The sequence below is a fragment of the Protopterus annectens genome, chromosome 14.part0 (assembly GCF_019279795.1).
Source record: "Protopterus annectens isolate FY-2018-M chromosome 14.part0, PAN1.0, whole genome shotgun sequence".
Lineage (NCBI taxonomy): Eukaryota > Metazoa > Chordata > Ceratodontiformes > Protopteridae > Protopterus > Protopterus annectens.
Window position 1 is genome coordinate 772,637,999 of NC_056748.1, and position 26,743 is coordinate 772,664,741.

The 26,743-nt window shown below is 40.9% G+C and overlaps 1 protein-coding gene across 1 annotated transcript in view; it reads right to left on the reverse strand.

Annotated features, from left to right (window-relative positions):
* The window catches only part of LOC122789234 (mitochondrial import inner membrane translocase subunit Tim23-like), a 551,726-nt gene that overhangs the window by 503,083 nt on the left and 21,900 nt on the right, over positions 1-26,743 (reverse strand). The window contains exon 2 of the mRNA XM_044056517.1: positions 11,304-11,362. Coding sequence (XP_043912452.1) covers positions 11,304-11,362 — 59 coding nt within the window. The remainder of the gene's footprint in view (positions 1-11,303; positions 11,363-26,743) is intronic.

The window sequence follows — 26,743 nt, forward strand, 5'->3', positions numbered from 1 at the left end:
AAGGTTTTTCAGTGTTGGGTACCAAAACTGTCGAGGCCAATTTGGGGCCAGCAAAATTATCATCTTGGGCTTGTCCTGTTTGATCTTTAATGACACCCATGGAAGAAGAGGTAGAGGTGGGAAGGCATACCCCAAGAGGTTTCTCCAACTGAATGATAGTGCATCCACTTTCCAAGCTAGTTCGTGGAATGTCCTGGTGCAAAAAATCTGTAGTTGATGATTGAGGTGGGATGCAAAGAGGTCTATGTGAGGACATCCCCAGACTGCTGTAATCATCTTGAATATTTCGGTGTCCAGCATCCATTCGTGTGGGTCCGACAGGTTTCTGCTCAGACTGTCTGCCAGGAAGTTTTGCTTCCCTGGTAGAAACTGAGCTTGAAGGTCCAGTTTGCAAGCTAGAGCTGTGTTCCATAGATTCATGGCTAGTCTGCAAAGGGGATAGGAATGTGATCCCCCTTGCTTGTTTATGTACCACATAACTGTGGTGTTGTCTGTCCGTATCAGTAGTTGTCCTGGTTGAAGAAGATTCCTGAAGGCCAATAGAGCGTTCTGAACAGCTAACATTTCCTTTAAATTGATATGCAGGTGCTTCTGATCCTTTGTCCAAATGCCCTGCAGACAGTTGCCCTGCAAATGGGCTCCCCATGCATAGTCTGAGGTGTCTGTGGTTAGTATCCGACTGGCTGGAGGCAGACAGAAGGGTTTTCCTTTGTTTAGAGTACATGCCCTGGGCCACCAAAGGAATTCCTTTTGAAGATAAGGCAGGACGGTGATCTGTATGTCTAAACTGTGGCAATGCTGAGACCATACACTTTTTAGGTACCACTGTATTTTCCTCATATGTAGTCTTGCATATGGTACAAGGATGCAGGAGGACATGCAACCCAAAGCCTGCAGGAATTTCCTTGCAGATAGCGGAGTTAATGTTGCCAAGGTTTTGAAAGTTGAAGCCAGCTGTAATTGTTTTTCGTATGTCAGAAATGCCATCTGGGTTGTTGTGTTTAGAAGAGCATCCAGAAAAAGTTATCTGTTGTGAGGGTGTCAAATTTGACTTTTTTATGGTTTACAGTGAATTCCAGGAACTTGAGAAGATTCTGAACAAATTCTAGATGCTGGAGTAAGACATCCTTGCTGTCTGCCTGAATAAGACAGTCGTCCAGATAAGGGTAAGTTTGAATTCCCTTGAGTTTGCAATAAGCTACTACTGGAGCCAGGCATTTGGTGAAGACCCTGGGCGCAGTAGACAATCCAAAGGGCAGCGCAGAGAATTGATAGTGCCTCGATCCGGCCTTGAACCGGAGGTATTTTCTGCATTCCTGCCTGATGGGAATGTGTAAGTATGCCTCCTTTAAATCCAAAGTTACCATCCATGCATTTTTGGTCAGCATTGGAAGTAGCTGCTGTAGAGTAAGCATCTTGAATTTTGGTATCTCCAGAAAAGTGTTCAAGACTGACAGATCCAAAATGGGTCTCCATGAAATTTGCTTTCTGGGGACTAGAAAGAGCCTTGAGTATAAACCTTGTCCCATTTCTGAAAGTGGAACCAGTTCTATGGCTTTCATAGTCAAGAGAGCTTCCACCTGGTTTAAGGCCTCTAACATTGATGTTTTGGAAGATCTGGCCATCCGCTTGGTCTTGGTAGGGTATGAAAATGGAATTTGTAACCTCTTGAAAACACATCCAGAACCCACTTGTCTTGGGTTATAGGAGTCCAATTTAGGTGAAAAAGAGAAAGTTTTCCTCAGAGAGGGGCTTCCAGGCAAGAAGTTCCTGCAGCCCAACAGAGGGAGTCATTGAGCCTGTTTTTTATGAGCTTGCGACCTGTCCTCTCCTCCCCTAGGGGTGGAAGCAGTCCACTGTCTTGGTCTGTAAGAGGCTTGCGTTTGAGGCCTTCCTCGGGAGCGTCTGTATCTACCCCTCTGAGGCCTGTCTGAATTGGGAAAGGACCAATTTTTTGTAGGCCAATTCCTACTAAATCTGGGTGGCTGTACTTGTAAGAAATCTTTAACCGTTTGCATGGATTTTGCCTTGTCCTCCATCTTCTTTATCACCTCTTCAGCCTTAGATCCAAACAAAACATTATGCTGAACAGGAGCATCCAATAACTTAGCTTTTACTTGATCTGGCAAGTTTTGTTCCTTTAACCAAGCATGCCTTCTAATGACTGTGCCAGAGGCAGCAGCCCTACAAGAAGCCTCCAAGGCATTAAATCCACAGTGTAAACCATGCTTCCCAACTTGTTCAGTGGCATGCATTAAGTCATGTAATTCCTTATCATCTGCACAGGCGGAAATGGAAGTTAGCTTTTGTTTCAAAACGGACAGAAGAAATTGCTGGTATTTCAGCATATGAAATTGACAGTTTAAAGCCCTAATAAAGTAGCAGAAGTGTACACTTTTTTGCCCCATCTTTCTAAAGATCTGGAATTCTTCTCAGTGGGAATGGAGTTTTTAGCAGTAGTGGCCTTAACCCCCTTAGGGCCCTGAGAAACGGTTTCAGGATCAGCAGTAGGATTCTTGTATAAAAACTGGTGGGAATCAGGAACCCTATAATATCTGTCTGGCTTAACAGGAGCTGGAGGAAGAGAGTCAGGAGTTAAGTTAGCCTCCGAAAAAGCATCATCCACAATATCCAAAATAGGAGGGATAGCCAGGGGTCTATGTTGGGGAAGAAGAAGAAAATCCCCAAGTCTTTTCTTAGATTCCGAGTACTCCTGTCCTTCCCAGTGAAAATGTTCCCTTATTTCATGTAAATTTTCCCCAAAAGAGAAACCCTCAGGGGGAGAAGCTGAAGAAATGGATTCCTCAGCATCAGAATCCTCATAAGGAGGGAAAGAATATTCCTGGTCAGAAGAAGAAACTGAAGAAACAGAAGCCTGATCAGACGAGTCATAATACACTTCCTGCCTTGGCCTTTTATCTGGAGGGGGATGTGAACCCCTGATCATAGTAAGTAAGTCCTCCGCCATCTTAAGTAACTGTTTCCGAGACTTGGGTGCCGTATCAGAAGAGGCCTGGGCTGTAGTCTTTGATTTGGAAGGAGTCTTTGGCTTTGCCTTTATTAGAAGCTGAGTAGGCCTGAAAACCCCTTCGGAAGCCGGTACCTGCACAGCGGCTCCGGACCCATCCGAAGGAGCATTGTCCGAAGGTCTTGCAACAGAAATATTCAAAGGCCTAGTTGGCTCCTCGTGGGAGTCCGTTTTGGCCATCAGTTCCGAAATGGCCGACGACAGGGGCTGCAAAAGCGCCTCACTGACGATGGCCGAACCAGAAGCTGGCTCTGTTTGTACAATATCGTCTGATTTGGACCTCGGAGGCCTGTCTTTATCCTTGCGTCGTTTGTGAACTCCGGTAGCCGGAACCGTGTCAGACGACATTTTGTAATTGAAACGCCTACCGAAGTAATGAAACGCAAAAATCGTACCTTCGTTTAATCGTACGTCGATTAAATCTGGCACAAAACCGACAACTAGCTACGTCGTGGTCAGGGCCTAAGCAAGGAATACAGCAAGAATGAAAATCCTTATGAGGCATTTGCTTCCCACATGAAATACAATTATTAACTTTTTCTGACATCGAACTGGAGCCAGAAAAAAAGTTTCCCCAACGGGGTACTTAGCTTTGAGTAGGAGAAGAAAGTCTTCGGACTGAGGTATGTTTAGAAAAAATTGTCAGGAGTCAGCAGACCGGCACTTGTGAACAGCTATCACCGCACGGCAAGAAAGACTGGAGAACATGGCGTCGGCTGTCAGCTTTGTACTCCTGGCACTCTGACATCAGGGAGCATGGCTGAGCAGCCGACGGCGGACCCAGACTTTGGGATTCTGGCCAACAGAGGACTGCCTGCCGGCAGGGGAGAACCCTACAGTCATGACTGCAACAGTGAAACACGATGAACATCAGCTATACGGCCCTGCAAAACAGCAGTGGCAAAGCCAGCTCTGGATTTAGAGAAAATTGGTAAATGATAATGCTTGGTGAAAGTATGAACTGAACTCCAGGTAGCAGCTTCTAGAATATCCCTGGTAGGAACACCTCTGAGAAAGGCTGTTGAAGTAGATGCCGCCCTGCTGGAATGAGATCTGGGGGATAGGTTTTCCATGGTGCATATAACAGAAATGAATACAATGGCTTATCCATTTAGAACGGCTTGCTTTGAAATAGCTTTTCCCTCTGCCTCTGCAGCAAATGCTACCACCAGATTTTCTTCGAGATTTAGTCCTGTCCAAGTAGAATCTAAGTTGTCTGTGTACATCCAATGAATGCAGAATCCACTCCCCCTTGTTCTGTGAATTGGGAAAGAAAGTTGGTAAAATGAATGGGCTGATTAAGAGCCACACTGGATACCACCTTGGGCATGAATGATGGATTGGTCCCGAGTGACACCCTGTCTGCATGAAAGATGATGAAAGGATCCACTGCCATAAGGGCCTGTAATTCAGATATCCTTCTAGCTGAAGTGATTGCTAAAAGGAAGGCTGTTTTCCAGGAAAGAAATTTTAAGTATGCAGTAGCAGCTGCCTGGAAAGGAGGTAGAGTGAGTTTCTCCAATACAAAGTTAAGGTCCCAGGCAGGGGTTGGAGCTCTCCTGGGTGGTCTCAGGTTTTTGGCCCCTCTGAGATACTGCTTTAGAAGAGGATGATAGAAGAGGGGAGGTTCTGTGTTGTAATGAGCTGAAATGGCTGAGGCATGGATTTTTATGGAAAAAGACAGGACCTTGTGAAGCATCTCAGTTAAGTATTGCAAAATCTGTGGTAAATTGGGCACTGCTGTGCTCATCCCTTGAAATAAGATTCCAGGCACAGAATCTTTTCCATTTGTCAGCATAAGATTTTTTAGGACTTGGTCTTCTCGCCTCCAAAATGACATCCATCACAGGTTTGCTGAGGGATGCTAAGAGGGAATTTAAGTGATTAGCCACACTGCAAGATTCAATGCTTGGAGCGGAGGTTGAAGAATTTGGTTCTCCTGCTGAGACAGTAAAGAAGGTGTCGGAGGCAGGTGCCACGGTGAAATGTCTGACACTGCGCAGGAGTGGGTACCAGTGTTGGCGAAGTCAGTCTGAAGCAATCAAACTCATTTTTGGTTTGTCCCGTTTGACTTAGTAGAACTTTGGAGAACAGAGGCAGAGGGGGAAAGGCATAGACTGATAGGTTTTTCCAGCTGAAGGACAGAGCATCCACTTTCCAGGCTTTTTTGTGATGAGTTCTTGTGCAAAAGGTGTCCAACTGGTAGTTCTGGGGTGAGGCAAATAGATCTATGTCTGGGCTCCCCCATTTGTGTGTCAACATGTTGAAAATACGTGGTTCCAGTTTCCATTCGTGAGTCCATGAGATTTCTGCTTAGTACGTCTGCCAGAACATTCTGCTTTCCTGGCAGGAACTGGGCTTGTAGTTGTACTTGGTAGCTCAAGGCCGTGTTCCACAATGCCATGGCTAGTCTGCAGAGGGGGTAGGAATGTGTACCCCCCCTGCTGGTTTATGTACCACATAACCATGTTGTCAGTCTTTATCAGTAATTGTCCTGGATGACGGTAGTCCTTGAAGGCCATCAGTGCATTCTGTACAGCTAGCATTTCTTTTTCATTGCTATGAAGGTGCATTTGATTTGGGCTCCATTTGCCCTGAATGCACTTCCCTGCCAGATGAGCCCTCCATGCATAGTCTGATGCGTCTGTAATTAGGGTTTGGGTGGCAGGGGGTGGTGTGAATGGCAGCCCCTTGTTTTGGTGGCAGGCCTCTGCCCACCATAGGAACTCTAGGCGCAGGCAAGGTAGGATAGGAATCATTGTTTCCAGGCTGTGATAATGTTGACTCCATAAACTTTTTAAATACCACTGAAGTTTCCTCATATACAATCTTGCATATGGAATTAGAAGAATGCAGGAGGCCATGAGCCCCAAGGTTTGCAGTATTTGCCTTGCAGATAGCAGGGTTTTTGTGGTCACCTGTTTGAAGTAAGTCACCAAATGAATTTGCTTTTCAGGCGTAAAGAAAGCCACCTGGACAGTTGTATTTAAGCTTGCACTCAGGAATGTAATTTTTTGAGAGGGTACCAGTTGAGATTTCTTTTCATTTATGGTGTACCCTAGGCAGGTTAGAACTCTTTTTACAAACAAACGCCAGATGTTTTAGAAGAATGGCCTGGTTTTCTGGCTGAATTAGACAATCGCCCATGTATGGATATATTTGGATATTTCTTTGCCAGTAAAACGCAATTACTGGAGCCAGGCACTTTGTGAATACCCTGGGCGCAGTAGACAAGCCAAAGGGCAGTGCAGAGAACTGATAATGCATGCAGCCTGCTTTGGAGCGTAGGTATCTTCTGCAAGATTCCCCGACTGGGATATGCAGGTTAAGCCTCTTTTAAATCTAGAGTTGCCAACCAGGCATCCTTGCCTTGCATAGGAAGTAACTGGTGAAGAGTCAGCATCTTGAATTTTGGAAGGTCTAGAAAGGTGTTTAGAGTGGACAAGTCCAGAATTGGATGCCATGATTTGTCTTTTCTGGGTACCAGGAAATGTCTGGAATAGAAACCTTGTCCCTTTTCCTCTTCTGGTACTAGATGAATAGCCCCCATGTTTAGGAGGGAAAGTACTTGTTTCTGAGCCTCTGCCCACTGATTTGGGGGCAGGTCTGGCCACCCGTTTGGAGATGGCAGCATGTGAAAATGAAATCTGTATCCCTGGGACACTATATTTAAAACCCATTTGTCCTGGGTTATAAGTTGCCAGTTGCTTGAATGAAGAGCCAGTTTTCCCCCCAAAGGGGAGGCTAAGACTTAAGTGCTTGATAATTTTAAAGGGAAGTCATTGAGACTGTTTACCATAGGGTGGTGCCTTGTTGTTTCCTGATTTGGAAGTGGAAGCATCCCATATGATAGTTCTGAAAGTCCCTTGGGACTGAAACCTGGTGATTTTGGAATGTCTGGGTTTGGCTGGAGTGGCTCTGGAAGGAGCTGGAAAGGACCAGTTCGTAGTAGGCCAGTGCCTATCTAGGAGGTTGTACTTGTAAGAAATCTTTCACCGTTTGCATAGATTTAGCTTTAACTTCCATCTTTTTTGAACTTCTTCAGCCTTATTGCCAAACAAGTGGTCCTGCTGTAAAGGTGCATCCAAAAATGTTGCTTTAACATGATCAGGCAGAGATTGCTCCTTAAGCCAAGCATGCCTTCTAAGCACATACCCAGTAACAGCAGCCCTGCAAGAGGTCTCTAAAGAATCAAAACCACATTGCAAAGTATGTTTACCAACTTGTTCAGCTGAATGCAATAAATCCTGTAAATCTTTATTCTCCACACAGTCAGAAAACATCACTCTGTTTAAGCAGGCCCATGATATGCTGTTGATATTTTAGCATATAGAATTGACAGTTTAAAGTCCTGATTGCTAAGGTTGCGGAAGTATAAAATCTTTTTACCCCATCTATCCAGCGGTCTGGAGTCTCTATCAGAAGGGGGTAGAGATTTTTAGCAGTAGAAGCCTTAATGCCCTTGGGCCCCTGAGAAATGGTTTCAGGGTCCGCAACAGGATTCTCAAAAAGGAATTTGTGGGACTCAGGAGCCCTGTAGTACCTGTCTGGTTTACTAGGGGCTGGAGGCAAGGAATCCGGGGCCATACTGGATTCCGAAAACCATTAACAATGTCTAGTACAAGAGGTGTAGCCAAAGGCCTATGCTGAGGAAGAAGAAAGAAATCCCTAAGCCTCTTTTTGGATTCAGAGAAATCCCGACTTTCCCAGTGGAAATGCTCCCTTAAGGTATGTAAAGTTTCCCCAAAAGAGAAATCCTCAGGCAGAGAGGCAGAGGGAATGGAATTCTCTGCATCAGAGTCCTCATAAGTAGGTATGGACAAATCCAGATCATTAGAGTCAGAAGAAAGATAGAGTCCTGCTAAGAAGATTCACAGTCAAGTTCAATCCTAGGCCTCTTGGGGGGGGGGGTTAACTATCACTGATTAGAGTAATTAAATCTTCAGCCATTTTGATCATTTGTTTTTTTAGGCATAGGGGCCTGAACATGTGGCCCGGGTGTCAGTTTTTTTTACACATAGATCGAGATTTAGGCCTTAGTATTGAAGTTGGAGTCGGTTCAATATGCAAGTCTGTAGGCCTGAATACATCCTCAGAAGCCGGGGCCTGCTCAGCGGCTCCGGACCCATCCAAGGCAGAGACATCTGCAGGTTCCATATGTGAAGCATCTCGCGGCATACCAGACTCCGAATGGGTCTCAGTAGAGGCCTGCGAATCAGAAGTAGCAGGTATCGGGGGCTGCAAAAGCGCCTCACTGAGTACCGGCGAACTGGCAACTGGCTTAGGAGAAGCGTCGTCGGCAGTTTTGGACCTCAATGGCCTGTCTCTGTCTTTTTCTTTGCATTTTTTCGGTATTCCAGTAGTCAGATGGCTAACCAATGTCATTTCTGGATAATTAAACAGAGAGCCGAAATATTTAGAAGCAAAAATGTACAGACGACTAATACAGTGCTGATTAAATAAAGCACAAAACCGGCAACAAGGTACGTCGTGGTCAGGGCCTAGGCAAGGAATACAGTACAAATGAAAATCCTTATGCAGTATTTGCTTCCCTCATGCAATATTTGCTTCCCTCAAGAAATACAATTATTAACTTTTACTGACATCGGTAAGGGGGCAAGAAAAAGTTTCCAATGGGGTACTTAGCTTTTAGTTGAAGACTTCAGTTCTGAAACTCGAAAACGAAAATTTCAGGAGTCGGCCAACCGGCACTTGCGAACTGCTTCTGCTTCGGGCACAGTGCGGCAAGAAAGATTGATGTAATGGCGTCGGCTGCATGTTTTATACCCCTGACTACCTGACGTCATGGAAGAAGGGACCGTAACCGACACAGGACCCAAGAATTTGTTAAATCAGGCCGACTGAGGGCAACCTGCCAGCAGATTACGCAAATGTAATAACTGCAACAGTGAAACATGAACATCACTGTACTGCATAGAATTGCACTGCTGTGATGTAGTTTACTAACAAGGTGTTGTATTATTTTGATGCACTAAGCTTACTGATCTGTCGTGCTCTATGTACTTTTGCATCCAGGCTGTAACTCAAAACAAACACAAACACACAAAGACATACTCGGAGGCACTGATCAAACATCTACCAAAACTACAGAGGCCTCCAAAGCAGACACCCAAGCAACTGCCACTTCAAGACATAAGACATGCAACACATAGCTCTCAAAGTCAGTGTGCTAAACAGTCACGGCCCTTAAGGCCAAACACAATGCCAGACACACTTGTTATAGGTGACTCCATAGTCAGACACACTGACGTCCCACTCACCAGACTGAACAAGGAAAAGATCACAGTAAGCTGCCTGTCGGGCGCTAGAATCCACCACATAACACAAGCACTCAAGTCACTCCACAGCAAGTACAAGTATGACTCAGTCATTGTCCATGCCGGTGTGAACAACCTGAGACGTACCTCCCTGGATTACATGAAAAGAGACAGAGGAGCTCTCAGATTATGTAGCCCAGGCCGGTATGACCCTGACCATGAGCAGTATCCTACCCTCACCAAGAATGATGCCACAATACAGAGACAAAATGATCAGCTTTAATAATTGGCTTAATTACTGGTGTCATTCTAAGGGGATCCAATGTCTGTTTGCCTGGGATGACATGCTTGACAAGCCACGCTGCTTCGCAAGGGATGGCTTGCACCCGTCACCCCTGGGCTTCTGAATATTGGCAAAGGCTCTTGCCACCCCCATAGTGCCTTTTTTAGGCAAGGCTCAAATGATAAACCTACCACCCTAGAAAACAAAAATGGAAAAAACTAAGGGTAATACTGCTCAATGCCAGAAGTCTAAACCTCAAGATGCACGCCTGAAGCCCTCCTCAGTATGGAGAACATCGATGTCTGTGCTGTGACTGAAACCTGGTTCAAGGCTCCTGAGAGTACCCCAGCACTATCAGGTTATAACTCATATCATGCCCGCCCCAAAATCGGACCGAACCACAAAAGGAGGGGAGTATCCATATTCATAAAGGATACCCACACCTCCAGGTTAGTGGCAACGCACTAAGCATCGGAGACCATCCAGGTGCAATTAACCATAGGTAAAACTGCCCTACAGTTTGTAGCATGCTACAGACCACCCTCTCAAACTCAGGAAACCCACACAGCCTTCCTGAAGACACTGGAGAGTATGAATGTCTCTCCAAACACCATCATATTGGGTGACTTCAACTACCCAAACATAGACTGAGAACATTACTCAAGCCCCAACACCCTAGCTCAAAGGTTCCTGGAGTTCATAAACTCAAATGCTATGGAACAACTAGTCACCATTCCCACAAGAGGAGAAAATATACTAGACCTGATCATCACAAACATGGGGACAAAATGCTCCATACCGGAAGTATATCCCTCATTGGTGAGATCAGACCATAAATTAATCTCACTGGAGATCCACATCCCCACCCCCAACCCCAGCAAAAAAGACCACAGTGAAGAACTTCTCAAAAGCAAACTTCACACTTCTTAAAGACTGGAGTGGTATCCTTCAAGGCCCCCGAGCCAGTGGAAACCACAACCCACGCTGCTGAAACAGTCAAATAATCCAGCTTACCTACACAGTTGCCAAACTGTAAAACAAAAATAAAACCAGGCTTCCTGGAGTACTGTTTTAGAAGGCATTTACACTGCCACTTTCTTTAACTTTCCTCCAACCTACTAAAATTCTATCCAATTACTTTTACCTCCTTCGTACACAAACCCTACTGTTGCCCCGCTAATGATCCCATCTTTTCATACTAGATTTTATCCATCTTCCAGTGTTAAGCTGTCCAGTAAATATAATACATGTTACCAGTGTTTTACTACATTATCGTTGTCCACACTTTGTAAGAGTAGTCTTAAGTTATTAAATATAATCATTTTCCTTGTCAGCGTATCTAAAAAAACTTCTATAGCCATTAATCAAAAAGTACAATTACTGCAGAAAGAGACCAGACGACTATGGTAAAGCTTTTACTACTATGACTTTGCACCTGCACTATGATTCCTCCTCTTAAAAAGACTCCTATACAAGTTTAAGAATTCCATTTTGTATACTTGGTCATAATCTAAGATAGGACTCTGATGACCGTATGCTTTCCAAGACACCCAATAACTATGTCATAGGATGACTGGATACCCAAGAATGTTTTTACTTCACAACACAAACTGTGGAACTTTTAAATAAAAATCAATGTGTCATTGAACTAAGGCATACCATTTGCACAATTATGACCATGCAACACTATTAAACAGGTTAAAAACATGCTCACCTGTACAAGGTACCTGGGATCCACATTTAAATACGGTGACAAGGGGCTCATTCCTGTTACTGTAAGCAAAAGAAAACAGAGTATAATACCAACTTCTTGTGACAAGCATTTACAGAAAATGCACTACAAAGACAACATAACTCAGCACAATAGCTCTTTAACATTAAAACAATCGTACAAGAGCAATCCCCTTTACATTCTCCATGTTAATGCAGTATCCCTCAGGCTTTGCAGGCAGAGTACATATCAAGCTACATTCTGTAACACACACACACCAAATCAATGGGCAAAAAGTCAGACAAACCCATTCAGTATAAACTGCAATTAGCGTCTTCAGCATGTAATACCTTAAACCACCTCTACTGACAGCCCACGGGATTTGTGCAAAATGACCACTTAAGGACATGCAAACTTTCAACGACAGGACGTCTGAATGCTCATGTTTTTTTTTTTTACTTTTCAAGTCTTTAGTGTATGTTCAGACCAATAAAGCTAATGTACCCATGAAGACTTAAAGTCATGGTCATTCACATCAAACTGTCAAATTTATCACTACAATGTTACCAAACACTTGGTTAACTGTAAAGTGGACAATTTAAACCTGAAAGTTCATTTCCCTAGTGCAGGACCTTGAGGGCATCTCTTGCTGGAAATCACTGCTGATGTAGTTTCTATTCAAACAATGACAGGCAGTCACTATGTGTGGGCTTTTCTCAGCAAATTTACAACTGTGTGAATAATATACAGTTACGAAGGTGGAGGGCAAATCCTATACTGCAAATGTAGGGGAATTTGTTCTTCTGCAAAAATATTTCTGCAGAAATTCACGGACCTGAAAACTATGAACCAAATTCTAAACTACAAGAACTCTCAACATAAAGGCTCCAAGGAAACACCCAAACGACACCAAACACTTGAAAATACTGTTTTAATTAAGCGCTTTTCGTCACCTTCTTAAGGCAACTTCTTCAGATTACACTCTTGAACAACACATAGCCATTAAGTAATGAAGTATCAATCACATGATCGTACCTAAATGGTGCTTTGATTTCACAAAAAGTAGTACTTTGTTAAAAACTTTTAAAATATGTTTAAGTCACTTTTTATGACCAAAAAGTGTAATATCACAGTTGTTGTAGGCTAGCACACAATTTTCAACATATAAAAACATCACCACACCTATAAGCCGTAAGTACTCGTATAAAAAATGTAAACAACAAAAATAGAAAATGTATACATGTACACATAACATCAATAAAATACTATACTAATAATACAAGTAATTCAATAATATTAAATTATTCACTTTCTCTCCAAGCTTTTAAGTTTTAAGAGACATAATATGTTGCAGTGGTCGTTTAAACCTGGTTCAACAATTTGCCATGTCAGTTCGTGTTCTTCGAGAAGTAAATTATAAGGGCCACCTCAAATGTTAGATTGGACTTGATCTATTGCCTTAAAACTAAATTTTTGACCAGAATTTGCCACACAGTGCCTAGCCAAGGCGTTTGTCATTGTTATTTGTATTTATTGCATAAGTATGTTTGTACATTCTATCCCTAAGTCTACGCTCCGTTTTTCCAATGTAAAAAGCTTTATATGAGGAACACGAAGCAACGTAGACCACCATTTTTGAATTACAATTTAAATTGTGTTTTATTTTGTACTTCGTTCCATTGATAGTAAATGAACTACCTGTAGCAATGAATTTACACATACTACAGCAGCCACAGGTGGACATACCCATAAGTCTATAAACCCTCCTATTATTGGTAGACTCTAATATAGATTTTAAACTAGTTCCTCTCTTGAAAATAATTTTAGGGATGTCGTTGAATTTGTCTGCTAACATTTTATCATATTTTATAAGCTCCCAGTTTTTGTATAGTATGGTTCTAATAAGTATACTGTCTGAGCTGAATGGGGTGATGAAACTATGTTCAAATCCATTTTCTAATTTTCCACAAACTGTCCTGTCGGACTCTTGGTTCCCTCCAGGTCCATTAATATCCTTAGGACTGAATTCATGTATATCTAATCTTTCACAACTTAAAATAGGTATAATAGACTTGTTAGCCCTTTTCAGATACACTTCATTAGTTATTGTTTCAATCTACGACACTGGATACCCCCTTTTTCGAAACATGCTCCCAAGTAAGTTACATTCATCTTCAAAATCATTGTCACGAGACACCATCCTAGCAGCCCTAATCATTTGGCCTTTAACTATAGACCGCTTTTGTGATAAAGGGTGTGAGCTAGAAAAGTGTAAAAATGCATTACAATATGTGTCCTTTCTATAAATCTTTTGAAATATACCTGTTAACCACATCTTTAGTTAACCACACATCAAGGTATTCAATACTGGACACTTGGAAGTTGAATGTAAATTTAAGGAAACTAGTAGAACTGTTAAAGTACTCAAGCAAAGTGTTCGCTAGATCTAAATTGCCTCTAAATACAATAAATATGTCGTCAAGAAAACGTGTGTAGAATTTAATGTTAGACATGTAAGTAATGTTGTTAAACACACAATTTTTCTCCCAATATGCCATCACGGTGTTGGCGAAACTTCCACCGCAGGGAGAGCCCATGGCTACTCCCTGTTTTTGTAAATAAAGGTCATTTTGGAAAGAAAAATAGTTTAGTCAAAATGATGTCCAACAAAACTTCTACTAAGTAAATTTCTTGACTAGAAGCCTTTTTACTATGAAGAAATAAACTGGCCCATTCCATACCTTCTAGATGAGGAATTGATGTATAAAGCTCTTTCACATCAATGGTCAAAAAGTTGTTGTGTTCAAACTGCAAGCCATTAATATTATGCAAGAACACCCAAGAATCTTTACAAACTTGGGTTTCAGTAGTTAAATACTTTTTCAATATACTGTCCACCACTTTGGCACAAGGATATGTAATAGAGCCACGACCATCTATTAAAGGTCTAAAGGGTGGATTAATCAAATCCTTATGTATTTTAGGGATTGCAAATAAGATAGGAATTTTTGGCCATAACAGTCATATAATAATTATATAAATTGATGTCAATTATGGCTTCTATAAATAAGTCATTGATATAACCATTTATTCGCTTGTAAGCGACATTGACTTCATTGATTGAGGCCTTGTCATAAGCATCACTATCCAATAATGCCTGTACTCTAGCAACATAGTCTCCTGAATCAAATAAAGCTAAACCTCCACCCTTATCGGGATTAACAGCTCTCACATGTAATAATTTAAACAAGTTTAAAGCAAGAGTTTCATCGTGTGTAATGTTTTCAACATGTGGTTTGCTTTTAAATAACCTATTATAATTATTAGAAAAAAATCTCAAGTCCAATTCAGTCATAATTTCAAACATATTCAACGTAGGGTGGAGAGGAGGATTATAGACACTAGGTACACGAAAAGACGTGTCATTTGTTTCCAAATTACCAAGAAGAACTTTCAGGTTTAGTTTCCTCACAAACAGTTTTAGATCTTTCACAGTTTGAACAATACCAAACTGTCGACTAGGCACAAAAGTATTTCCTTTCGCTAAAAGTTCAACTAAAGCTGGGTCAATGTCAATGGATGAATAGTTAAAAATATGAAAATCACCAGCCTTGTTTTTAATGATAACCACTTCATGTTGCGGGAGATGTACTATCTCCTACGCTTGTTGTTCCCCCGCTGTTTGTTTTTTTGATAGTAATTGTTGGATTTTTTCGGAATAGCACCAGGATAAATGTCCTAGCGAAAATTTACTTTATTCGCACTGGTGTTGTTATTGTTAGACAAACTTGTTCCTGGGTAGTTGTAGTTCCCTTCTCTATTATTAGAACGAAGCCGCTCGCTTCATCTAACCTGATTTTGTTTGGGACTAGAACAGATCTCTACATCCATAGTAGTAGGGGTCTGAATATCATTACTTCCCTTGTCCGAGATGTTTCTAGGATCATTAATAGCAGTAATATTTGAAAATGCCAAACCGACTTGGGACGTAGACGGTTTAGGGTAGGCTGTCCCATTTTCATAGGCTACACGGTCCCTATTGATTTTATTGAATTTCAGCTTGTCTAGTAGCTGGTCTATGCTGGCAAAACATCTCTCATACTCATATTTGTATCTACAAAAATCCATGCGATTTATAAGGGAATTTAACTAACAACCTAAGTGATTCCAGCAGCGTTTCACCTCGGCAGAACAGACCACCTGTAAGGCGAGACAATCGCATTGGAGATGAGGAAGGAAGACAGAAGAGCTTTGTGGGGCTTATCGGTATACCACAGTTTCACGAATGGATTAACGACACGGAAATTTTTTTTAAATCGTGAAAACATGGAGGGGCAACTGGCTGACGATGCTAATCAATCAACAACAGGTTGGTACTGTTTACATAACGGACAAGTTGAAGCTTCTTGATATAAAACTAGTAAAACTAAAGAAGCTTCAACTTGAAACTAGTAATTTTCAAGAATGTATAAAAGAACGCATTGTCCCAAAAGGTTTGAGACATCACTTATACCCAACCGGGCTTCTAGCGGACTCCCTTTTCCATCATGAATTGAACTCGCTTTTTGACCAACAGGGGTTCACTCTAATGGACTTAATGCTGAAGCATTATAGTACAACTATCGAAAGAAGTCTCCGAGTTAAAATCCCTTATAGAAGTCTCTGAGTTAAATTCCCTTATTATAAAATCACATGGATTTTCGTAGATACAAATACAGAGTATGAGAGATGTTTTGCCAGCATAGACCAGCTACTAGACAAGCTGAAATTCAATAAAATCAAAAAAAATCAATAGGGACAGTGTAGCCTATGAAAATGGGACAGCCTATCCTAAATCGCCTACGTCCCAAGTCGGTTTAGCATTTTCAAATATTACTGCTGGCAATAATCCTAGAAACATCTCGGACAAGGGAAGTAATGATATTCAGACCCCTACTACTATGGATGTAGAGGTCTGTTCTAGTCCCAAACAAATCAGGTTAGACAAAGCGAGCGGCTTCGTTCTAATAGAGAAGGGAACTACAACTACCCAGGAACAAGTTTGTCTAACAATAACACCACCAGTGCGAATAAAGTAAATTTTCGCAGGACATTCATCCTGGTGCTATTCTGAAAAAAATCCAACAATTACCATAAAAAAAAAAACAAACAGCGGGGGAACAAGCAGCGCAGGAGATAGTACATCTCCCGCAACATGAAGTGGTTATCATTAAAAGTGCTACTCTTTACCTAAAATACCTACTGTGACATCAACCTTAGACTTATCAATACCTAGTCAATAGTTGAAGTATTTCAACATGTGAAACTGGAGATTCAAAGCCCTCATATCCAGGAGTGGAAGAAGTATAAACTTTCTTTCCCCATCTATCAAGGCCCTAGCCTCTTTGTTCTTTACAACAGAAACTTACACACCTTTAGGCCCCTTTAGGCCCCTTCTTGGTCACAACCAACAGCCCTGGCTGGCAATTCAATACTTATGAGCTTCAGGCACCAAGTAATGCCTATTACTGAGGCAACAGGAGCAGGACAGCCCTCATCAGGATTCCTCTGTAACCTCTCTAAAACATCTTCAACTACAGCCAAAACAGGAGTATATTCAAGGCCATCCCAAAAAAAGGAAAACAAAAATTCCTGTTTCTTCATCCTGGAATCAAAGTCCCCATAAAATAACCTCATGGAATGAAGAGTTGAAAAAGAAACCTTCCTCAGGAGGAGAAGCAGAAGGAGTAGAATCATCCACATCAGAATAAGGGAGAATACCTGCAAGTCAAGTCTCCAGATCAAGACTCTCCTGACATTAAAGCCTAACTCAACCCCCCCAGCTCGGCTCCTCCTAGGTCTCTATCTGATCAGGATATAAACCCCCAGCTAATTAAAAGTATCTGAATCATCTGCCATTGGGCCATATGCTTCTTGGGCACAATTACTGAAAGTCTAGGGGGGTAAAGCCAGAACCTAATGCTGGCCTGGAGACCACCCTGGGAAGCAACTGAAACAGAAGGGGCTTTGCTGGAAGCACCTGAAGAAGGGAAAGACCAACCTGAAAGCCCCTCAGCCCTGACTTGCCTCCTGACAGCCCCACATCTTACAGCAGGTCTCACCTGGGAACACAAAAAAAAACCGGAAGCAGACCACCACTCCACCCCTCTAATCTGGAGCCAGTCCAGCACCGGTTTCTCCTCTTCTAGCCTAGACTTAACTGCCTCCTCCATCTTACTTCTGAAGAACCGGGCCTTCGTCGAACATCAATTGATTATAATTCGAGCACCCACTTCCCAAATCTTAACCAATGTTCCCACCTTCTTCTCTTTATATGATGCGTTTCTTCCATCTAGCACAATTAAAACAACCAACATAGATGCAGGGGCTATAAACACCAGGCACACAAATCTCTATAATCTCTATCACGGTATCTGTGAGAAACATACAATAAAATTTGATACTTTCTGACCGACAGTAAATCATCACTAAAAATAAAAACATTAAGTATTAGCGCAAGTACTTAATAACTTTTGAACTTCGGTCTAAAACTGGTCGAAGAAAAAAATCAAACTTGCAACGGCCTGGTTGCAATACTCTGCATGAAAATCGGCGGCAAAAGACTGACTGATGGCGTGCGCATGTGCATATCGCATTTCCTGATGTGTCAGTCAAATGCGCCTTGAATGACGTCTGTCTTTTGATATTCAGGCAGGCGTGATAACAGCGGACTACCCAAGTAGGTGGAAGACTATGTAAAATGTGAGATGAAGAACATCAAGGCTGGTGATTTTCATAGTTTTTAACTATTCATCCATTGATATTGACCCAGCTTTAGTTGAACTTTTAGCGAAAGGAAATACCTTTGTGCCTAGTCGACAGTTTGATAGTTTGATATTGTTCAAACTGTGAAAGATCTAAAACTGTTTGTGAGGAAACTAAACCTGAAAGTTCTTCTTGGTAATTTGGAAACAAATAACACGTCTTTTCTGTACCTAGTGTCTATAATCCTCCGCTCCAACCTACGTTGAATATGTTTGAAATTATGACTGAATTGGACTTGAGATTTTTTTCTAATAATTATAACAGGTTATTTAAAAGCAAACCACATGTTGAAAACATTACACACAATGAAACTCTTGCTTTAAACTTGTTTAAATTATTACATGTGAGAGCTGTTAAACCTGATAAGGGTGGAGGTTTAGCTTTATTTGATTCAGGAGACTATGTTGCTAGAGTACAGGCATTATTGGACAGTGATGCTTATGACAAGGCTTCAATCAATGAAGTCAATGTCACTTACAAGTGAATAAATGGTTATATCAATGACTTATTTATAGAAGCCATAATTGACATCAATTTATATAATTATTATATGACTATGTTATGACCAAAAATTCCTATCTTATTTGCAATCCCTAAAATACATAAGGATTTGATTAATCCACCCTTTAGACCTTTAATAGATGGTCGTGGCTCTATTACATATCCTTGTGCCAAAGTGGTGGACAGTATATTGAAAAAGTATTTAACTACTGAAACCCAAGTTTGTAAAGATTCTTGGGTGTTCTTGCATAATATTAATGGCTTGCAGTTTGAACACAACAACTTTTTGACCATTGATGTGAAAGAGCTTTATACATCAATTCCTCATCTAGAAGGTATGGAATGGGCCAGTTTATTTCTTCATAGTAAAAAGGCTTCTAGTCAAGAAATTTACTTAGTAGAAGTTTTGTTGGACATCATTTTGACTAAACTATTTCTCTTTCCAAAATTACCTTTATTTACAAAAACGGGGAGTAGCCATGGGCTCTCCCTGCGGTGGAAGTTTTGCCAACACCGTGATGGCATATTGGGAGAAAAATTGTGTGTTTAACAACATTACTTACATGTCTAACATTAAATTCTACACAAGTTTTCTTGAGGACATATTTATTGTATTTAGAGGCAACTTGGATCTAGCGAACACTTTGCTCGAGTACTTTAATAGTTCTACTAGTTTCCTTAAATTTACATTCAACTTCCAAGTGTCCAGTATTGAATACCTTGATGTGTGGTTAACTAAAGATGTGGTTAACAACAGGTATATTTCAAAGATTTATAGAAAGGACACATATTGTAATGCATTTTTACACTTTTCTAGCTCACACCCTTTATCACAAAAGCGGTCTATAGTTAAAGGCCAAATGATTAGGGCTGCTAGGATGGTGGCACGTGACAATGATTTTGAAGATGAATGTAACTTACTTGGGAGCATGTTTCGACAAAGGGGGTATCCAGTGTCGTTGATTGAAACAATAACTAATGAAGTGTATCTGAAAAGGGCCAACAAGTCTATTATACCTATTTTAAGTCGTGAAAGATTAGATATACATGAATTCAGTCCTAAGGATATTAATGGACCTGGAGGGAACCAAGAGTCCGACAGGACAGTTTGTGGAAAATTAGAAAATGGATTTGAGCATAGTTTCATCACCCCATTCAGCTCAGACAGTATACTTAGAACCATACTATACAAAAACTGGGAGCTTATAAAATATGATAAAATGTTAGCAGACAAATTCAACAACGTCCCTAAAATTATTTTCAAGAGAGGAACTAGTTTAAAATCTATATTAGAGTCTACCAATAATAGGAGGGTTTATAGACTTATGGGTATGTCCACCTGTGGCTGCTGTAGTATGTGTAAATTCATTGCTACAGGTAGTTCATTTACTATCAATGGAACGAAGTACAAAATAAAACACAATTTAAATTGTAATTCAAAAATGGTGGTCTACGTTGCTTCGTGTTCCTCATGTAAAGCTTTTTACATTGGAAAAATGGAGCGTAGACTTAGGGATAGAATTTACGAACATACTTATGCAATAAATACAAATAAAAACGACAACGCCTTGGCTAGGCACTGTATGGCAAATTCTGGTCATAAATTTAGTTTTATGGCAATAGATCAAGTCCAATCTAACATTTGAGGTGGCCCTTATAATTTACTTCTCGAAGAACATGAACTGACATGGCAAATTCGATCAAATGCCTTCGTTGAACCAGGTTTAAACGACCACTGCAACATATTATGTCTCTTAAAACTTAAAAGCTTGGAGAGAAAGTGAATAATTTAATATTATTGAATTACTTGTATTATTAGTATAGTATTTTATTGATGTGATAAATGTGTACATATATACATTTTCTATTTTTGTTGTTTACATTTTTATGAGTACTTACGGCTTATAGGTGTTTTGATGTTTTTATATGTTGAAAATTGTGTGCTAGCCCACAAAAACTGTGACATTACACTTTTTGGTCATAAAAAAGTGACAAACATATTTTAAAAGTTTTTAACAAAGTACTACTTTTTGTGAAATCAATGCACCATTTAGGCAAGATCATGTGATTGATACTTCATTACTTAATGGCTATGTGTTGTTCAAGAGTGTAATCTGAAGAAGTTGCCTTAAGAAGGTGACGAAAAGCGCTCAATTAAAACAGTATTTTCAAGTGTTTGGTGTTGTTTGGGTGTTTCTTTGGAGCCTTCATGTTAAGAGTTTTTGAAATTCACGGACCTGAACATTTGACAGGTGTAGATTTCTTTCAATTCAAGCTTCAGGAAACAGAGTCTTACCAAATATAGAAGCACATTTCAAATCCTATGCTTCTATCTTTTCTTCTAGTATGCATGTATGTACATCATCTTTTTTTCCTTTTTCGCTTTGGGTCAAGTCATCTCTCTTTCCATTTCTTTCATCTCTTTATCCTCTGCATTGTTGCTCTGTCACCATGTCCTCTCTCTCTCACCCGTCCCCATAAATCTGTATCTTAGGCCTTCCTTCCTCCCTTCCTCTTACCTGGCAGCTCCTTCCTTTCCATCTTTTACCCATCATCCCTCCTCTCTCCTCCTCAGCACAAATCCACACCAACTCATCTCTCTTTCTTTCTCTCAAACTGTCCAACACCAGCTGACCCTCTAATACCGATTCCTAATCCTATATCCATCCTATCATCACAGTCACGATTGCAAATCTTAACATCTTTAACTCCCACATCCCAGCTCTGACTCCTGCCTTTTTGTTGTAGACCTTTTTCTCTCTCGGATACTCTACTGTGTCACAAATCATCACTCACTTCTCTCCACCCATTCCCCCTCCCCTGTACTTCTTCTTCACCTCTCTTCCCCACATTCACCATTACTGAACTGTTGTGATCCCCCAACTAAAAACTCGTCCACCTTTACCAACTGTACTCCCTGCATCCTCCCTCTCTCTCTCACACACATATATATTCTCTCTCCTGACCCTCCTTCCTCCTCTCTCTGGAGCATATCTCATATCCTCCACAGAGTCTCTCTCCAACCCTGATTCCTACTTCACTACAGATCACAATGTCATCTGCAAACATCATAGTCACGGGGCCTCCTGTCTGATGTCACCACTGTCACACACTACCCTCATTACATATCCTGTACCACTCACTACGTGACTTTCTCTGCCTCCGACTTCCTCATACAATACCACAACTCTTGCAACATTGCATCTGTAGTGCTCTTTCCTGGCATGAAACCATACTGCTGATCACATCAATCATCACCTCCTTCTTTAACTTTTTCCCACTACTCTTTCCCATAACTTCAAGCTGTGAGTATGCATGTATGTACATATGTATATCATATTCATGATGGTCTTCCTATATTATTATACCCATATATTCCATTCTTCATTTTCTTACATCTGCAGTCTATACCCTGTACCAGCCTCAATGCTTATTTTGTGTAAAAAAAGCATACAACTGTGTCTCAGCATTTTGATTACAGTCCTTGTGAGCAGTGCCCTACATAAATAAAAATAGTACTACTGCAGTTCCACAGGACAAATCAGTATAGGTAGGAATAAAACTGTAATCCATTCCATCTGCCCTTAAGTGCCCACACCTAATCAAAACACAGTAACTTTTACTTAATGCTTACAAACATCCACTCTGCTCCATACTAAACAATCTCAATCGGATTTCAAAGACATTTTAAAATGTTGTTGCTATTTCTGGTATTTTGCTGTAATCTTACCAGTAAGCCTCTTAGAAAAAGACAATTTTATACTGTCAGCTATGGATAGTCAAGTCTTAAAACATAACATTTTTCTGCTTTCACCTGTTTGTTTCCCTAAACATAGTGGTTATGCACAGACACGCATCTCATTCTGGCATGCATTTCATTAAAAATCAATAGTGATGTGAATCACTCATCATAATGGTGCATCTGTGCTCTGACTACTTGCTTCACAGACACTCAAATCACTTAACTTCTTACAGTATCTATAGCTCCATTCCTGGACCATCCCTGCCCCTCGTGGAGAAGAAACCATCCGGTCATTTCCATATGGGGACTCAAAGATGAGGGCTTGCAGGAAGACATTATACAAGCAGGCATCTGTAGGTCAGAATTCATGTTTCAGATACGCTTCAACATGGTAAATCTCAAGTAACTGCACCTTTAAGAATGCTACAGAAGTAGGACCAGCAATACGGAATCCCAATACTGTCAAGACACCACATGGAGGACATTAAGAGGTCAGCAATTAACAAAGAGGTCATGGAGCAGAGTTTACCTTGTAATGCCTGGTGAACATATGGACAGCAGACCAAGTTATAGCTGCAGAGACTATACCTAAGGAAATGTATCAAAACAGTACTGGAGGTTTCAACAGCCCTGGCAGAAATGTTCCTTAGGGGAGTAAAGGTAAAGTTTTGTCTTATCTGTTGAAAGAAAAATACAATTAATAAGCCCATTTTCAATATGGAAAGATATTGACTAGTTCCTTCTCTGCCTTTAGCAAAGAACAACTGAGATCTGGTAATCTTTTCTAAAGGAAGTTATTCTACTAGGGTAGCAGTGTAACTGACTATGCATTATCAGGGTGCAGAGCAGCTGCTGCCTGGGACTATAGCACTCTGGAAAGAAAACTGGCAGATGAATGAACTGACCGAGGTTACTGACCACAGCTACCCAGGAACAAAGGCTAGGGTGGTGAATAAAGAATCTGTCTTTGCAGAAAGCTAAATAAGGAACAAAATGAACAGTCTTAAGAAGAAAGGCACCCTAACTAAATAATCTGCAGAGTCTAACAGTGGCATGAAAACGCCCATTTACCGCTTTGTGAAAAATGTAAATGGCTGCTAAGTGAACCCCAAGAAAAAACAAAAAAAAAGAGAAATACGACCAGGGCTGTCAAGATAAAGTAAGCCCATGACCTCTACATGAACAGTAGATCTTGATCAGATGGAGGGGAGAAGCACACAGGAATCCCTACAGCATTGTCCTTTCTGGATGACCACATTCTTGGCTGAAATGAAGAAAAAGAAAGAATCTCCTGTTTGGAATCGACTTAATGAAAGAGGCCCAGCACAGGAAGACCTCATTAGTGAAAAAGGCTGTGATATACTTTTATAGTTCAGAAAAATCTTCCAACAGTTTGTATGTTAGGAAGTGGAGTATGCCTAGAAGAACTCTTGACAGAGAAAAGGCAAAGGAAGCAGTGGAGTCATACTACATTCCCACTGTCACCCTGTAGAGCTGAAAGGTGCTAGTCTTCCTGCTTGGTGATATACCAGACTGTAGCTCTTTAGGTAGAAAAGTAGAATGTTTAAGGCTAGCCACACTGTATCCAATTTCTTGTACATTCATATGGAAACAGCTTTGTGACTCACTGACTGTGATAGCTCACCAGCCAAGATGGAATGCCTCTTCAGTCTTACAAGCTACTAAAAGTATGTTATGTGAACAGGGGACATGCAAGGACGTACAAAGGTGGTTTTACCCAAAGATGGATTTGCAGCAGACACAAAAGCCTTATGTAAGCCTCCAGAACCTGAGTGGCTGGGACATATTGCACCAAGTAGTGCCAGCAGTTATGTATCCTACAATTCAGAGGGTCATGCTGTCAAAGGAGTTTCATGCTGAGAACATTTCACTCTTGAAATCCATTTACAGCATCAGAGCAAGACAATTCACAGAATTTGTATGTAGATAGCAATCAAAAACTATAATACACTGCACAGGTGGAGCAGGAACTCTGAACTGACAACTGGCCCCCAACCTAGGAGGAAAAAAGCATTCAGTTTTTCTTCCTAACCTCTCGCATCATTTTCTTTCTGTCCCCAATGCTGACTATAAGATAATGTCACTTATCAGCTGGTTCATTCCTCCATTGTTTTAGTACCGGAGGTCAAGAGAAAAAGGAAATGGACACAAGTGGTTATCCTTTAAGATATCAGGAAACATTTTATAATTTCTACAACCCTTGCAGTGTTGTATTAAAGTTCCAGTATCAGGGTTACTGAAAGCTGCTGTTTGGCTGCAGTGAATACACTCGTCAGGCTTGCCTCCTGAGTTCCTATGCAAGAACTTGGGCTTGTCTTCATGAGTTCCTCTGGACTGCAACACTGTACACCCCCCCCCCCAAATAGTTATTCCTATGGCACGGCATCAGACTCAGTCTCTCACCAGATGGACACGTACGAGTTTCATCTGTTCAGTCCCACCCCTCTCTAGTAGGTTTGTCCAATGCCTTGGCAGTTTGTCTGGGAAGTAGGCAGGGCCAACACTTATGCCTTGAAGCCACCTGATAGAAATCATCTTGGAAAGCCAAACAGCACACCCAAGTCCCTCTACTGAGAAGAAATATGATGGATCAAACCATGACTATGGGGAACTTTAATTCTGAGACTGAAAGACTGGAGCTGCTATGATAGATAAAATGTACCCCCATTTGTTGAAGCACCATTTTCCTTAGTACAAAAAAGGAAACCAATGGCTTCATACCTGGTTTCAGTGAATAAGCTAGATATATGAATTATATGACTGATCACCACTCGGCATGCGATACCTTCTGTGACTGGTGTAACAAAGGTAGGGTGGGGGAAGAGAAGGAAGGATGGAAAAAACAAAAACTCAAAGCACAGCCTTAATCTACTTCTCCTCCTCTTGTCCACCTGTTAGATATGACAGACTCCCATGCCCTCAGGTAAAGGGAGATTCTTTCTACACCCAAATTCCTCAGAGGTGGTGGGCAAGAATATTGAGGAAACCTCATAATAGGACATCTATCCGATTTCCTGCTCAATAAGCATCATGGAAGCAATTTCAGCAGCTAGGAATCTGGGCAGCTAAGGCCTGCCAGGTTTTGGGCCCAGAGTTGCCAAGCCTTTTCTGCTTCTAAACACAAACACAATATAGTTATAAAAATCACTTTAGTTTTAGCGTACTTTGACAGTACGCAAAAAATCACAGTAACAACTTACTCAACTTTGCTGGAGTTGCACCTGGTCAGTTATCTAAAATTGTATACCACAGAAAATATTATTTCACACAAATTTCTTGAATATCAACTAAAAAACAAAAACAAAAAATGTTGTTAAACACAACACATACTGCCAACATGCTACCATGATTTAAATTCACTGTGAACATGAAGTATGGAGTTGCCACTTTTTGTTAATAAAGCTGTTTAAAATAACTTCTCACTTAAAACAAAAGCAAAACAGTAACAGAAAAGAAAACCATGCTAACATCTCCTCATTTACATGCATTATACATCACATATCTTTGCTTTCCTGGAGTCCAACATTATATAACTCGTTGAATTCCTGTCTTCCCTTAAACCTCACTCCTCTTCTTCCAACATTATATAACTCGTTGAATTCCTGTCTTCCCTTAAACCTCACTCCTCTTGTTTCTGAAGATTGTTCTCACAATGTCAAATTCTAAGCAATTTGCTCCTTCCCTTTTCTAATGATTCCTCTTCCAGTTCTTTTATTTCTCTTGCAATATTAAATGCTTCCAAATACAGTTGGTTTAGAATGGATTTCCATTTTGTAGTAATTTCATTTTTGACAGCCAAGAGAATTAATAAGTTCTTACTATGGCTAGGCAATTCAGATCCACTGGTCCTGCTCAAAAGAATAATTTGCTTAGTTACATCCATTTCCACTCAGAATATTTTTAGCAAAGTCCAATGCAGAGAATTAATATGTCAACTTACTATACACAAAATATATAATCCCAGTTACCTTTTTCTTCCCCATCACAGCTTCAAAAGTTGCCATCTACCCCATAAAAAAAGGCTTTGATGTCTGCTTGGGATAAAAGAAAACCTATATAAAACACTTCCAAGCAAAGACCTGAAAGTTTCTGGACTTTATTGCATATTAGGGAGCCATATGCAAGCCCTCCCATTGTTCTCTTTTTATTGCTTTTTCCAGTCTCTTGTCCCAATCTTTTCTAACCTCTTCTGATCATCATGCAAAATTTTATATGATGTACTAATTTATCCCTTTAACAGCAACTTCTGCTCTAGATTAAAACTAAAAATGCTACCAGTGCAGGTCTTTCATTTAGGATTCCCAGATACCTTTCTCTTTGCCTCAACTAGGATATCAATCCCTGGTAGGGAAGGCAGTCTATTGCCTGTAGTCCA